This window comes from Lagopus leucura, unplaced genomic scaffold, assembly GCF_019238085.1.
Source record: "Lagopus leucura isolate 7727_CA_CO unplaced genomic scaffold, USGS_WTPT01 Super-Scaffold_73, whole genome shotgun sequence".
NCBI lineage: Eukaryota > Metazoa > Chordata > Aves > Galliformes > Phasianidae > Lagopus > Lagopus leucura.
Window position 1 is genome coordinate 26,395,157 of NW_024962252.1, and position 13,560 is coordinate 26,408,716.

The following is a 13,560-nucleotide window of genomic DNA, read 5'->3' on the forward strand; positions in this document are numbered from 1 at the left end:
AGAATGAGAACTTGAGAACTCCAAATATTTTAACGACAAAGGAAAATGTAAGCAAGTGTGTCATTTGACATAGAACATACTATTCCATATATTCTAATAATAAATCTAACTACTTTACGAACAGTAGAGAAGGAAACAAGAGAAAGAGCTGATTTGGAATAGGTCTATAACATGACATTTAAAAACAAGACTTTATAAGATCGGTCTTGTGTTTGTTTGGGTTGGGACAGAGACTAGGGTGACTTTATTTTCCTTTTCCTGTTTTGTTGTTGTTATTCTTGTTTTTAATAGAGAGGGATTCAGTGCAAAGTGCATGCAACCTTAAAACCTGAGGAGAAGAGAGATTTAAACATGATGGCGAGCAGGCTGTAAAAACAGCATATTCCTAGTATGATGCTGATGCCTTATGAAGTCAGAACTGCAAAAAAATAGTTTGAAAAGTTAATTCACTCATCTCAAGATGAGTTTTCCCACTCATGCAGTGAATTCATAAAATGACATTATTGAAGGCAAGTTAGAGACAGTTTGTCATCTTATAAAATATAATGCTCCGAAAAAAAAATAATCAGAAACATAGCAACTCTGATCTCATTACTCTTTCTTCCTTACATAGTTAAGGACATTTATTTCTTCCAAGATGAAGTTCACAATGGCATTCACCAATGAACAGCACAAATATATCACATACCTTGAAGTCACAGCTTCCATGAATTCATCAAGAAGATCATCATAGGCTTGACCTCTGATTCTCTTATGTCTCAGCCCAATATACAAAGGATCTTTCAGCAATGCCTGTTAAAAAAAAATAACTATTTGAACTATTACAGGAACAAGTTACACTAGTACATTCTATATTAAAAGGACAACAATGCAGTGTTTGAGGATTAACCCAAGCGTATGAAATACATATCCATTTATCCACCTCTATAGAAAGACTGAAAAAATGCAGCAAAGAGATTAAAGAAACAGCCTTTTGTATCAAGGAAAATGGATATCCTAGTATCAAAAGAAGTATATTATTTCCAAGTGAAAAAGGGAAAGTTTAACCTAGGAAGTCAAGTTTCAAGAATATCTTTTTAGAACTTTATTTAGTTCTTTTCCCTTTTTTTTTCCTTTATATCCTGACAGGGCTTGAATTTAAAAAAAGCTATTTTCTCTTCTTATCATGTTTCACAGATATCTCTCAGGGAATACTTAGTTCATCATTTCAGCTGTGTTGAGGATCACAGAATCACAGAATATCACAAGCTGGAAGGGACCTACAAGGATCACTGAGTACAACTCCCAGATCTGCACAGTACCACCGAAAATTCAAATTCTATGTCTGAGAGCACTGTCTAAACATTCCTTAAACTCCAGCAGATCAGTGCCTAGACTGCTGTTCTGGGCAGCCCGTTCCATGTCCACCACTGTCTGGTGCAGAACCCGTCCCTTAACCTTCAGTGCCCTTCCTCTGACACAGCCCCATGCTGTTCCTTAGGCCCTGTTGCTGCCACAGAGAGCAGAGCTCAGTGCTGCCCATCCACTCCAGGTCAGGAGCTGCAGGCCACCGTGAAGCCTCCCCTCAGCTCCAATGATCTGGGCTGAGCAAACCCAGAGACCTAAGCTGTTCCTTGTACATCTTGTCCTCTAGATCCTTCCGCACCTTAGTAGCAGTCCTTTGGACACGCTAATCATTTTATGTCCTTCTTATATGGTGGTTTCCAAACCTGCATACAGTAAAGATGCCCTTCTGTGGGGCTGCTCTTCAACCACTTATATACATGTTCATGAACTTCAGTCTTCTGAGGCTGAATAAGCGTTAGCTCTGCACGCTTAGGCAAGGAAATGAGTTTGGCACCCTGGGACAGCTTGTCTGGTGCCATGTATTGCGCTGCAAGGACAGAAGCAGGCAGGCTGTGCCGCACAAGGGCAGTAGGGATGGAGCCTGCTCGGCACACACCGTGCCTGGCTGCCCACAGCCCTTGCACACTGGGCTCTTTATTCGTTGCCACAGATATACGCTGGAAGCCTCCACAGAATGTCCTTAGCTCAGTCTGGTTTTGTGCAGCCTCTTGCTTGGGGACAAACTGTGGTAATTTTGTAGCCTGTTACAAGATTCCTCCATGAAGCATTCTTTCCAGCCATTACAGTGTTGTTGTTTTTTAATTAAACTTCACTGGCACTGACAGTTCCTCAGCTGGGCAAAGCCGTCTGTGCACGTGGGAGCTAACCCTAGAATATGAGCAGTGGGGTTAAGTGTTTGTGAAAGTTGAAGCTACGACTGTTAATTCCTCTCCAGGTTAAGAAATTAATAGGCTTCCTGAGCAAAAGGCAAGCAAAGGATGCAAAGATCAAACTGGAAGATAAAAACCTCATGGATAGAAAGAGCAAATTGGACTGTATCGAGCAGCCTTTTTAAAGGCAAATTAACTGAAAAATGCTAACTCGGGAGTGCAAAACAATAGAATCGTTATTTCAAACTGTATCAAATACATGGAATACTCCTGCTATTAATGTTTTCCCACAGAAACTATTCTTTCAACAACTGTGTTTAAGATTGATATCATAGAAACATTATGAAGGTACCATCTTTTAAATTCTGGACTGACAGGAGTTAGTTCTAGACTGACAGTAGGGTTACAGATGAGAAAATGTCTATTATCATTCAGTGGTATTATAGTCAGTACCTATCTGTTCAGCAAGTCTAGAGAAAGGGTGAGCTGATGCTAGCACTTATGTTAGCTCATCCCAAAGATGAAGTCTCCTTCTGGGGAGAAACAGAGGATAAAGCTCCTTTTTTCTTTCACAAGAGGTTCCTTGCAAATATGTTGACAAAGTTCTCGTCTTTAGGTAGGAAGAACCCCGATCTCTTACTGGTGAGTATGTAAAAGAGGCAGTATAGTTCAAAGAAAAATGTTACCTGATTATGAAGTTTCTTTTTGCAAAGCGTTCTACAGCCTCAAACCCAACTAATGTCAGTGCTAGTTGCAGGATTGCGGACATCCAAAATTCAGTCAGCATTTGCAAACAAAGAATCTAGTACACATTTAAGTTCTGTGTGCTGGACTTCAAAATAAGCTTGTTCAAAGAAAATAGGCATAATAGTCTAATACAAATTGAAATCTTATCCAGCCTTCCTAATGCCTTAAAAACACTTTGCAGCTGTAAGCAGTTCTTACAGGGCAGAAAATCATGATTCAGCATGTTAGTGCAAATTTAAATGAACGCAGATTGATTACTGCGCAATTAATTTTGATGGAAACTGTTGGTATGCCCATAGCTTCAATGTTATTTTTTAGTGATGAACTCTTTTATTGAAAAAAGTTTCACATAGCGTGAAATTTCAGTCCTGTGGAAACAAAAAAGTTGTTTGAAATGTCTGACATTTCTGGAGAACAGAAACTCCACTGTGTTCACAAGCCCTTCCCCAACCTGAGAAAACTGAGAAAGAAGAAGCTCACAGGAAGAATTTGGACTGTTTTAACATATACAAATATTAACAGTTGAAAAGGTGTCAACGGTCCTACATTTTCCTTGGTGGCTGTATGCCTCATTAAACCAATCGTACTCTGAAATGTTTCTCATTTCTGGGAGGTGGCACATCATTCTCTCAAAGCTGCTGGTGTTCCGTACAGCTGTAGTTTCCCTTTAGTTTTATAACTGTGGCTCCAATGAATATTATTTCTCATTGTAGAAATGAAGGGTTTTGATATTTTTAATGGCACTGGGGGAATTTCTGCTGTGAAACATCACTGTATACCAAATATGTTATAGGTGGCACTGAGAAGTCTGGACTCCCTTTGCTGATGTCTTTGTGACTAGAGAGGCTCAGCATCTTGCAGCCCTGGGTTCTGAACCTCCAGTGTGCACTAAATTATGTAAGTTCCAAAGAAATTTCCTGGTGCCAAGTTTGAGAATAGATGACATTTCCGCATGTTTTTTTCTCTACTGATGAAGTATATATGCGTGCAATTTTCTGTTTCTCACTGCTTTGGCTTTTGTAGCTAAATTAGAGCCAGGTGCACAGCTCAAGCCTTGCCTGAACTTTGATGGTTTGCTGATCTCTTTACTATAATTGTGCACAAGTAAGATGGTATAAATGACTTGCCTTTTTCTTAAAACCACAAAGTCATTAGTTTTAATATGCTCAGGTGGTTCGTCAAAGGACTTTTTGTTATTTTACTCAGCTAATTTTAAGTAGATCTATATGATCCTCCGAGTACCAGAACCTCAATTAAGCTCTTTCTCCTTGTAAACTCTTATTTTGCTTAAAGCTTGAATTCTGCCATGTTGCTAAACCTCAACTTTTTAGTAGTTTTTTCAGCCTTAAAATTAAGTGTGCCTAAAAATAAACTAGTGTCAACTTTTCCAGTGTCATTTAATATGTGTAACAAACCCACTAACCAGGAAAAGCAGACTTACGTTTCACAGGAGATTAGATTTCCAAAAGAACAAATCTAAGTTTAAGCTTTGACAACAAGCTGGGGAACAAAAGGAACCCAAGTCATTGAGGAAAAGTACCTAATCATCATGTCAACTTGACACACTTGATTGTGGTATAGAACTTTCTCTCCAGTGATCTGTTTTGAAAGCCATGAAATAGCCGATAGTAAATGTTAATCTCTCAAGATGTGTGAACACTAAAAAAAGAAACAACCAAGCAGGGACCCAGTTTGCATGGTGTTGACCTGAATAACAGGATAATGCGCTTAAGCAGCTTATTCATTCTTCAGTGCCTTTTGGAAACAGAGAAGCTCCACAATGGATTGCCACTCACAGCTCAGAAATAACTACTGTTCTTTTCACTTGTAGAATGTTTAGTTCCTTTGTCTTTGCCCTGGGTTTCTTCATACATTGTTCCAAACAGGACTATAAAGGAACTTCGGGCTATTTCTTGTTGAACTGTAACATTTGTGAAGTAGAAGGCATTGAGCTGTAAAGGAATTTCAGGCTCTCAGTATATAGCTGGCCAAGCTTTTCAACAGCGTTTGTCGCTGAATTAATTGTCTGGGCTTGTGAGACTTCCCAGGCTGGATGTTTAAACGTGCCCCAGAAACACTGAGTTCGGCATGTTTTAAGCAGTCTAAGTGAATAGGTGAATACACTTATATAACTTTCTCATAACTACGCTTGTTTTAGAGCTCTGAGCTTTAGTACTGACTATAGATTTAAAATGCTTATTAAAGATTTAAAAGTGGCATAAAGAGGATAAGACCCAGTGTTTCAAGGCAGATCTTTGGCTCAATTAGCCCTTTTTTTAAACAGCATAAATTTGAACACATATTTCTCTTGAACTTTTACAGAGTTACTACCCATTTCAAACTGGATTATTGATGCAATCAGTTATGACTCAATTTAGCTGTGAAGTTTTTGAAGCATCTTCATAATTTAAAAATTTAAGGGGGCAAATGTATCTTTCATTTGTATTTCCTATGAATTTATCTTCCAGAGAAGTAAAATTACCCTTCGTATGTCAGATGTTCCTGAAGTCATTTGAAATAGGTAGGAAAATTCAAAATGGGAATGAAAAAGTCATTCCAGAAATAGTTACTGACTGCAGAATTGAAATATTTGTGTAGAAATAGAAGAGCATGTGACTTTAGAAGAGCAAAAATGACTTTAGAAGGAACCTGGCATCCAACTCTTGCCAGGTTTTCCTCCGGTGTTTACAATAGACGCATCATTATAATTTTTATTTTGTTGCTAGAATACGTAGAATAGTGTAAACACAGAGGTAAAACTATTTCAGCTGAAGAATATGCTCCCTACAAATTAGTACTACATAGAAAGGAACGGATATAAATAATTACAACTTAATGATTTTATTTTTAACTTTCATATGTTCTCTAGTTCAATCAGTTAACTAACTGCTTGTATTCTGAAAATCTATCAGTACTGTGTTACAAGTAGATTGTTTTGAAATGATGATGTATTTAGCAGCATTCTAATGTAAGTTCTTTGACTTTCCACTGAAATGAAAAGTTAAGAGACAAGCATCCTTGTCTGTAAGACCAACACAGTAACTCACATTAGCAGTTTTGGGTGCCACAGTATAAGGACATGAAATGAAGGCTTGTAATATTTCAATGCATTTTCTTGGTTATGTTATGATCTAAAAACACCTTTCAGTTCCTCAGCTTGACAAAGAGCTTTATAAATGAAATAGGTGAAAAAACAAGCAAACATGATCTTTCATGCAGCAGGATAAAGTCAAGAGTAGCTGAAGGAAGACCCAAGCTTGAGCAGCTCTTAAGAGTTGCTAGATGGCTGAAGGGGTAGGGAAGATGCTAACTCCACAAACGCCTGTAATTTGAGTTGGAATTTGGAAGACGCTCAGAACCATGGTTGCAGAGCAATGTTTCATCAGATGCAATTTAAGGATGCATAACTCTTGTATATAGTAAAACTGAAAACAAATGGTTGTCTGCATGCCAGTGGCACTTCGTGAAAATCTTAATCTTATTTGCCTATTGAGAAAACAATAGTCCTGAAGAATCTGATATTGTTTAGGACTTCAGCAGATTACACTGCATACAGTAATTAATATTTTAAAATAGAGACAATGATCAGACAGCAAGGAAGTGGAGTAAGTCTTACATTTAACACATGTAATTATCAGAAGACATGAAAAGAAATTTCCTAAATCCCTGACATCTACTTTCTATAAAAGATTGTCAACGGTTTATGGGCTGGTCCGGCCCAGTTCCGTGACCAGCAGGGCGGAGGGATCTGCGGATCCGCGCCTCTGGGAAAGGGGAAGCAGGGGACCCCAAAATACTTGAAAACAACAGCACTGATCTGAGGTGGAACAAATGATTTTACTAAATATAGTATTAGTAAAATACAATGAGAGAGAGAGAGAGAGAGAGATAGAGTCTGTTTGAATTGTATAGACCTCACCACAATGCTGGGGTGAGAAGTGCAGTCCAGTTGAGAGACTGAAGTGCAGACGGCGAAGTGCAGATGGCGAAGCGCAGGCAGCGAAGCGCAGATAGCGAAGCGCAGACAGTGAAGAGCAGGCGAAGAAGAAGAATCAGGTGACCTTGCTTGGAGTTATATCCCCTTGCTGACCGCAAAGTCTCCTGGGGAAATGTAGTTCTTCTCCGACAGACGAACATTCGGCAGATATCAAACCCCACCCCCAATGCATTACATGATGTTATGGTGTGGAATACTGATGACCAAAAATCATAAAACCATGACAAAGATTTTACTGAATCTCAGGAAAAGCTCAGAGTAATAATTAAGCTCTCAGTACAACTGACCGTAAATAGCCCCCAAATGACTAGTGAGTATCATTCCTTCTTCAAGAGCTCCAGCACTTAAACAGCTAAAATCTCAAACTTCATATGTGTTGTCACACATCACAAAACATTTAAGAATACCCTCCATGTTTCAGAATATGCCTGGCTGAGAAGGGAAACAAGCTACAGAAATAGATAATCACAACCAAACATTATTATCTTATTGCTCTTAAACATAAAAAGGAAAATACAAATCTCCAACTTAAAATGCTGAAAGAATGTTATGCTGTGAGAGCTTATAATAAATTACAGAAGATGATCAAACAACAGTTACAGAATATGATCTAAAGAGACTATAATGCATCCAAAGAAACCTAAAGCCAATTCTGGCCCCAGTGAAAATTTTTCTAGAAATTAGAGACATTTTTCTTTTTTTCTTTTTCAACTCACAATTTAATAACAGACAAATTGTGTCTTGATTTCACTACAAAGCAAAATGAAGATAATTTTAACATATGCACTATTTATAAAACTGAAAATCTTATTTCATTTTATCAGTATGTCATGTTTCTGATCAACAGTTCTGATATTTTGTGATGATTTTTGTTTTTTTTCAGATGTAACTATAAATCTTTGTCACTTGCTATGTCCTCTTATTCTCAACTTCGTTAAACTAAAATAAACTATTTATTTCATTTACTTCCATAAATTAATCCCTTATGGACATTCACAGAACATCTTTGACCCTGGCATCCCTGTCTCCAGTGCTGACACAGCCATGATCTTTATTGGAACCAAATAGGTTGAGTCTCTTCCTACATAAAAAGGTAACACCAACAATGACCCTTTGACAAACTAGAAATTACTAACAAAGTCTAATGGTATTCTTTTGATGCTTACATCTCAGCTTTTGATTATGCCTGATTTCCTAACAGCAGGAAAAAATAAGGCAGAAGTAGCTCTGTGCGCAATGTAGACCTTTTAGAGCAAGGCCCAAGGTTTTAGGATCAGCCTCACCATCAGCCCATGATGTTTTGTCTCAGAAACTAGGTCTATTTCTGTGGTAACAGAGATGATGCATCTTATCTCACAGTTTGTTATAATAACTATATTTATGGCTCATTCCCACTCTTGTCTTCTCCACTGATTGTCAAAGTGCTGAAGAAGCAGACAGCTAGTTTCAGAAAGAACAGAAGCCAACTAAAACAAACAGTATCTTTTGCCATTTTCTGAGTGTTAAGAATTGGAAATGTTTGCTGTATTTTGAAATAAGGTCTGCCATCAGTTTGGTCTATGGATATTCATGCATACTATCCAAAATAAGCATTTCCAGATATTCATTTCTACTCTCTTTTATAAATCCCTTTTTACTGAAATGCGGAGTGAAAAGCAATGAAATGAACTGATGTAACTGCTGGTAATATCAGTATATAGCTCATACTCTTTAATATGAACTGAAACTGAGACATAAATCTAGTGCCTGCATTAACGCTCTTTCTGCTAAAGCCGTTTCCTCCTCTGCTTCTTCTTGGGTCCATAAAATCACTGCAGATACACTGTTTGGTAAATGCAACAATCTGATACCCCATCTGGCTCTCTCAGATTTTCCATGGTCTAATGAAATAGATTATTTCACAGAAGAAATATTCATAAACAATCTATTTCATAAAAATAACAGTCTAGGGAAAAGAATGCCATACTCTCCTAGCCAAAATGGCAAAGTTTGGAGGATGACAAATGAACAAAAGTGAGAGATCATTGTTGAGGTATTCTCACACATTAAGCAGTAGAATGGCATTTCTCAATGATACGAAGTGTTATAAGAAAAAAAAGTTGCTGTGTTCAAAAACAAGTTTAATCTTTTTAGAAGTTTGAATGATGCATGTAGCAGAGAGGAAAGTGAAGGGCAAACCAAGTATGAATTTATCTTATTTAAATTAAGAATCTATATTGGATCTAATCTAGTCTAAGCTCTTTTAGTAGTCATTGGACAAAAACAGATAGTTTCAAGATATAATTCATTAGACCAATTTGAGGCAGATCCTCTACAAGAAATGTCTACATCTCTTCATAAAATTAGCCTCAAATGATTAACCTGGGTTCAGATGACTCTCAAGGTACTTTTATCTTACCCAGTCATTTGGAGCTTACTGAGTTCAGGAATGCTGGGTCACATTCTCAAGATTAATTGTTCAAATATGAGGTTATATTTGTCTATTCTGTTGAATCTCAAGTATTGGAAAGATAATAGAGGATAGACAAAAAGATTGCTATCTATGTAGGTACACTAGGAAGGCCTTATTTTTGGTCTAGGACTCAAGCAATGTGAGATAGCGAATGGTTCCAAGGAGATTGATTACAAGTACTGATCTCCAGTGTTTTATGGAAATCTAAGTACAATACAGTTAAAGTAGAGGAAAATACAATGATAGTAAAGTGAAGTCCAGTTCTGAAATATATAATAATATTTTATACAACATTATATTATTAGTATTAAAGATATTAGAAAGGTAAAATTAACTCGAAATTCTCTTTTAATTTAACTGTGCAAGAACAATTCAGTGAGTATTATAGATTGCAGTAAATTTGTACAACGACAAAAGCAAAACCAGATGAAGAAAATTAAAATTTTACACTGTTGTACTTTTGTTTGTTTTTTTTTTTAATTGTATGATTAGTTCATTGGTTTGACAAAGGGCTCTATGTATTTATATTCTGAAAGAAAGTTTAGAGGAAGGTATTTTTCATTTCTGTATTAGAACAAAAGAAGACATACATTATAACAGAAATAGTGTAAACACAGAATGTCTTTCTACTCTTTAAAGAAAGAAGTTCATTACAAGTGAATATACTAGCAGTCAAAATGTGGTTAGTGTAGATAATATATAACTGAGTCTGAAAAACATTTTAATTGAGTAAATGTTTAAAAGAAAAGCCCACTTATACTGGAATTTTATTGATAAATCTACTGATAACCACAGCTACTGAGCTGAGCCTAACAAAATATAAGAAAAGCCTCTAAGCGAAAACACAGGCGGTGATGTAATACATTCCTCTGGAAATGCCATGGTAAAGATAGCATATGATCTACATTTGCAAATGAGTCAAAAGAGTTAACAGCTCTAAATATCATGAACAAATGCTGTTCCCTGTTGTGCACAATTATTTCATAAAAGGGGTAGGCAATGCTTTCATGCTCAGCACACAGTGCCTCCCTTAGAAAGCATAAGCCATTTACATACAGCCTTCTACAGACTGAAGAATCAGGTTTAATACAACCAAGGAAACACATAATCATTTAGAAATAATACTAATTGGGAGGAAAAAGAACAACAACAACAAATTACAGAATACTGTACCTCCAACTGAGTAAAAACCTCTACAAACTCTCCTCTAGTTCTGATAAAATTTAATAAATTAGCTCAGTATTTCCTCTGGTGTAGACTTGCCTTGTGAAGCGATTGATTTGGATATACCATTCACCATTGGATCACAGAATCACTTACATAAACCCTTACTTTTCCATTTATTTCAAGTTTTGATTAAAGTAGGCTTATTTAATATCATTTCTTGTCTACTGCCTAAAGCTTTGATTTCATTTCCTCTTCTGTTTTATTGTTTTCTATGTGCTTTTCTGACAATCCAACTTCACTTTATCACAAGTCTCAAAATCTGGGAAATAGGGAGCTATAAACTGAGAGAACAGGCTAATGTAAAACAATACTTTGAGACAGAAGGAGCAAAATAATGCATAGTCAAAAGACCAAGGTCTGCATGTCTCAACAACAAATTAGCAGCATATGGCAGAAACATTCAAATGGCAAATCTGGACTTATTATTACACTTAGAAATTCTCAAAACTTCTGAGTTAGAGGCAAAAGAACTTTTGATATTTTCAAGTTGTGAATGTTTCTAAACGCATTGCAAGAACTGTTCAGTAAAAGACCCCTTAAAATCAAGAGAAGGAAAGCTCTCCAAAAAGTGCCAAAAATGATCAGCTGTCAGATTTGTGTGAGCAGCTCCAGAAAATTGTAGAAAGGCCTCTGCAATGAGGGGCAAATGGCAGCTGTCATAAATTACACCCTTTTCCCAACTCCTTTATGTTTGCAAGTACAATATGGATGTTAGCTCAGTTTCAGGTATTTCTGATTGCTTCCTTTTCTTTTTTTTTTTTTTTAATGAAGCATATTTAGGAGAGATGGCCGATGCCATATTTGTTTTAGAAGTGAAATTTTAAGGGGAATGGCATAGAGACAATTATTCTGCACTGAAGCAAACACACTCCATATATTATTATCCTGTTCCATTCTAGCTTCATAATTGTATCAGTGCAAAAAACTTTATCCATTCTCATTAAAATCATGGCTTGAAGGACAATTTTAGATATATCCCTTTCTGCATTTTTGGGAAATGCCAGACATACTCAGATTCAGACTTTCCATTTTCTCCATACTATAGACTGTAAAATCTAGACTCGATATCGTCTTACTCGTTCTTTTTTCACTCCTTCCTTTCAGTCTTCAGAAGGTCATTAGTTATACTCTGTATCTTTTCTACTGTACCAAAGCCCCCTAATTTTAGAAGAAACAAGAAAAATAGATTGCACTTGTCCACACCCTTCTCTAACGCAGACTCAGTCCACTCCAAATAACTGAATAAATTTAAAAGAAGGCTACTAATTCCTGAAAATTAAAAAATCTTGGTTTGGGGTTTTCTTCTTCAGCACCATGGGCTGGACAGAATTGTAATTCAGAACTGACTTGACTTCTCAGTATTTTTGAGCAGTGAAAACAAAAAATGATTCAGGACGGTCCGTATGAAAAGTAATACCCTACTGCCGTATTTTCTTGCCAACTGGAAGGGAGAAGTAGGAGTAAAGAAGGAACATTCATGAATTTTCATGTTTATTGAAGTGCTGGCAAGTGAAAGGATCTTGTAGCAAGATTTAAGGGGAAAAAATCTACTTGTAAAATAGCACCAAATTTGTGAAAGAGACTGCAAAGAGCAAGAAAAATTCCTGATAAGGTCTAAACTCCTGAAAAGGTAACTGCAACCATCTCCAGTCAGAATGGCAGGAACAGGAAATATACTGCCTGAAGATTTACTCCATCAATAGTTTTAGACATTGTAATGTCTGGAGATCAGCATGATTAGGCCACAGCATAACCTTTGAGTACCTGCTCTGGACTCACTGCTCTGTGGAACATGGAACATGGAAAAGAGACCATCTATCTCAGTAAGATGGGTTAAACTGATCAATCACATTTAACATAGCTACATGAAAAGCTGTATATCTAGAAATCCACTGTCTGCACCCTACACAGATCGTGTGCATATCAGAAATGCTCAAAACTGTTAGTGAACACACCTGCAGAACATAACCCAGAAAGTAGATCCCCAGCTACAAAGATAACTCCTTGCTCCTGTCTATATAAAGATTTTTTTTTGTGGAATTCAGAAAGTTCCATTATAATTTATTCATTTATTTCATTTAGTCATTATTATTCAGTACACTATCACTGAGGAGCTGGCTCTAGTTCTAAGGGTCAAAACCAAGAGCAAGGCAAAAGGAATATGACCTCTTTAAATTCAGAGATCGTAACAATTTTATAATGCATTAACTACATAAACTTCAGTGTAGAAGTGCAAATCATCTACATGTGAATGATAATTGTGACTATGTTTTATTCAGAAATCCCTACAGCTGTAGGCAATGTGCATGAATTTTTTTATAAGTTTGCGTCTTTAGTTTGATTAATGCCATGGTTTTATGGTTTTTCATCATTATTCCACACCATAACATATCACAGTTTTTTCTTGTCTAGGCCCATCTCCCTGCAATTTCCCTTCTTCCAACCCCCTTTCCCAGGGCATGGATCTATGGATCCCTTCACCCACTTGTCACAGGAAGCAGGCCGAACCTGACAATTAGAAACTGCACTTTTCTGCTGCAGTGAGCTTCCTTCTATCCAAGTTTCTATTTTGACTGGAATAGAAATAATAGAAGCAGGTTTGTCTCTATGTTTTATCAGCAGCTTCCTTATTCACATTCATAGCATGATATTTTGGAAGAATGTAAAAGATGAAGATTAGTACAAGTTCTTATGACATGTGGAAGTAATTTGGGGAAATTCAGAAAGCTAACTACAACACCAAGTTGAAGAACTGAGCTTGAATTTGCACCTTAGCTTTTCTGGATTCAGTCTTCCGCCATGGATGCCTGTCATTCCTCCAGAAATATCTGAACTACCAGCCCAGTAATGCTTATTGACCTATTTAGGGCAACCGTGAGAGCTGTCACATTCCTGCATTTAAATACTTGCAGTAAGTTAAG

General features: G+C 36.8%; 1 protein-coding gene across 4 annotated transcripts in view; it reads right to left on the reverse strand.

The window, feature by feature from the left end:
- ME1 (malic enzyme 1) overlaps positions 1-13,560 on the reverse strand; it is a 156,500-nt gene that overhangs the window by 69,052 nt on the left and 73,888 nt on the right. For all 4 annotated transcript variants that reach the window (XM_042881691.1, XM_042881674.1, XM_042881666.1 and 1 more), the window contains one exon: positions 689-792. In XM_042881691.1, the coding sequence (XP_042737625.1) occupies positions 689-792 (104 nt within the window). The remainder of the gene's footprint in view (positions 1-688; positions 793-13,560) is intronic.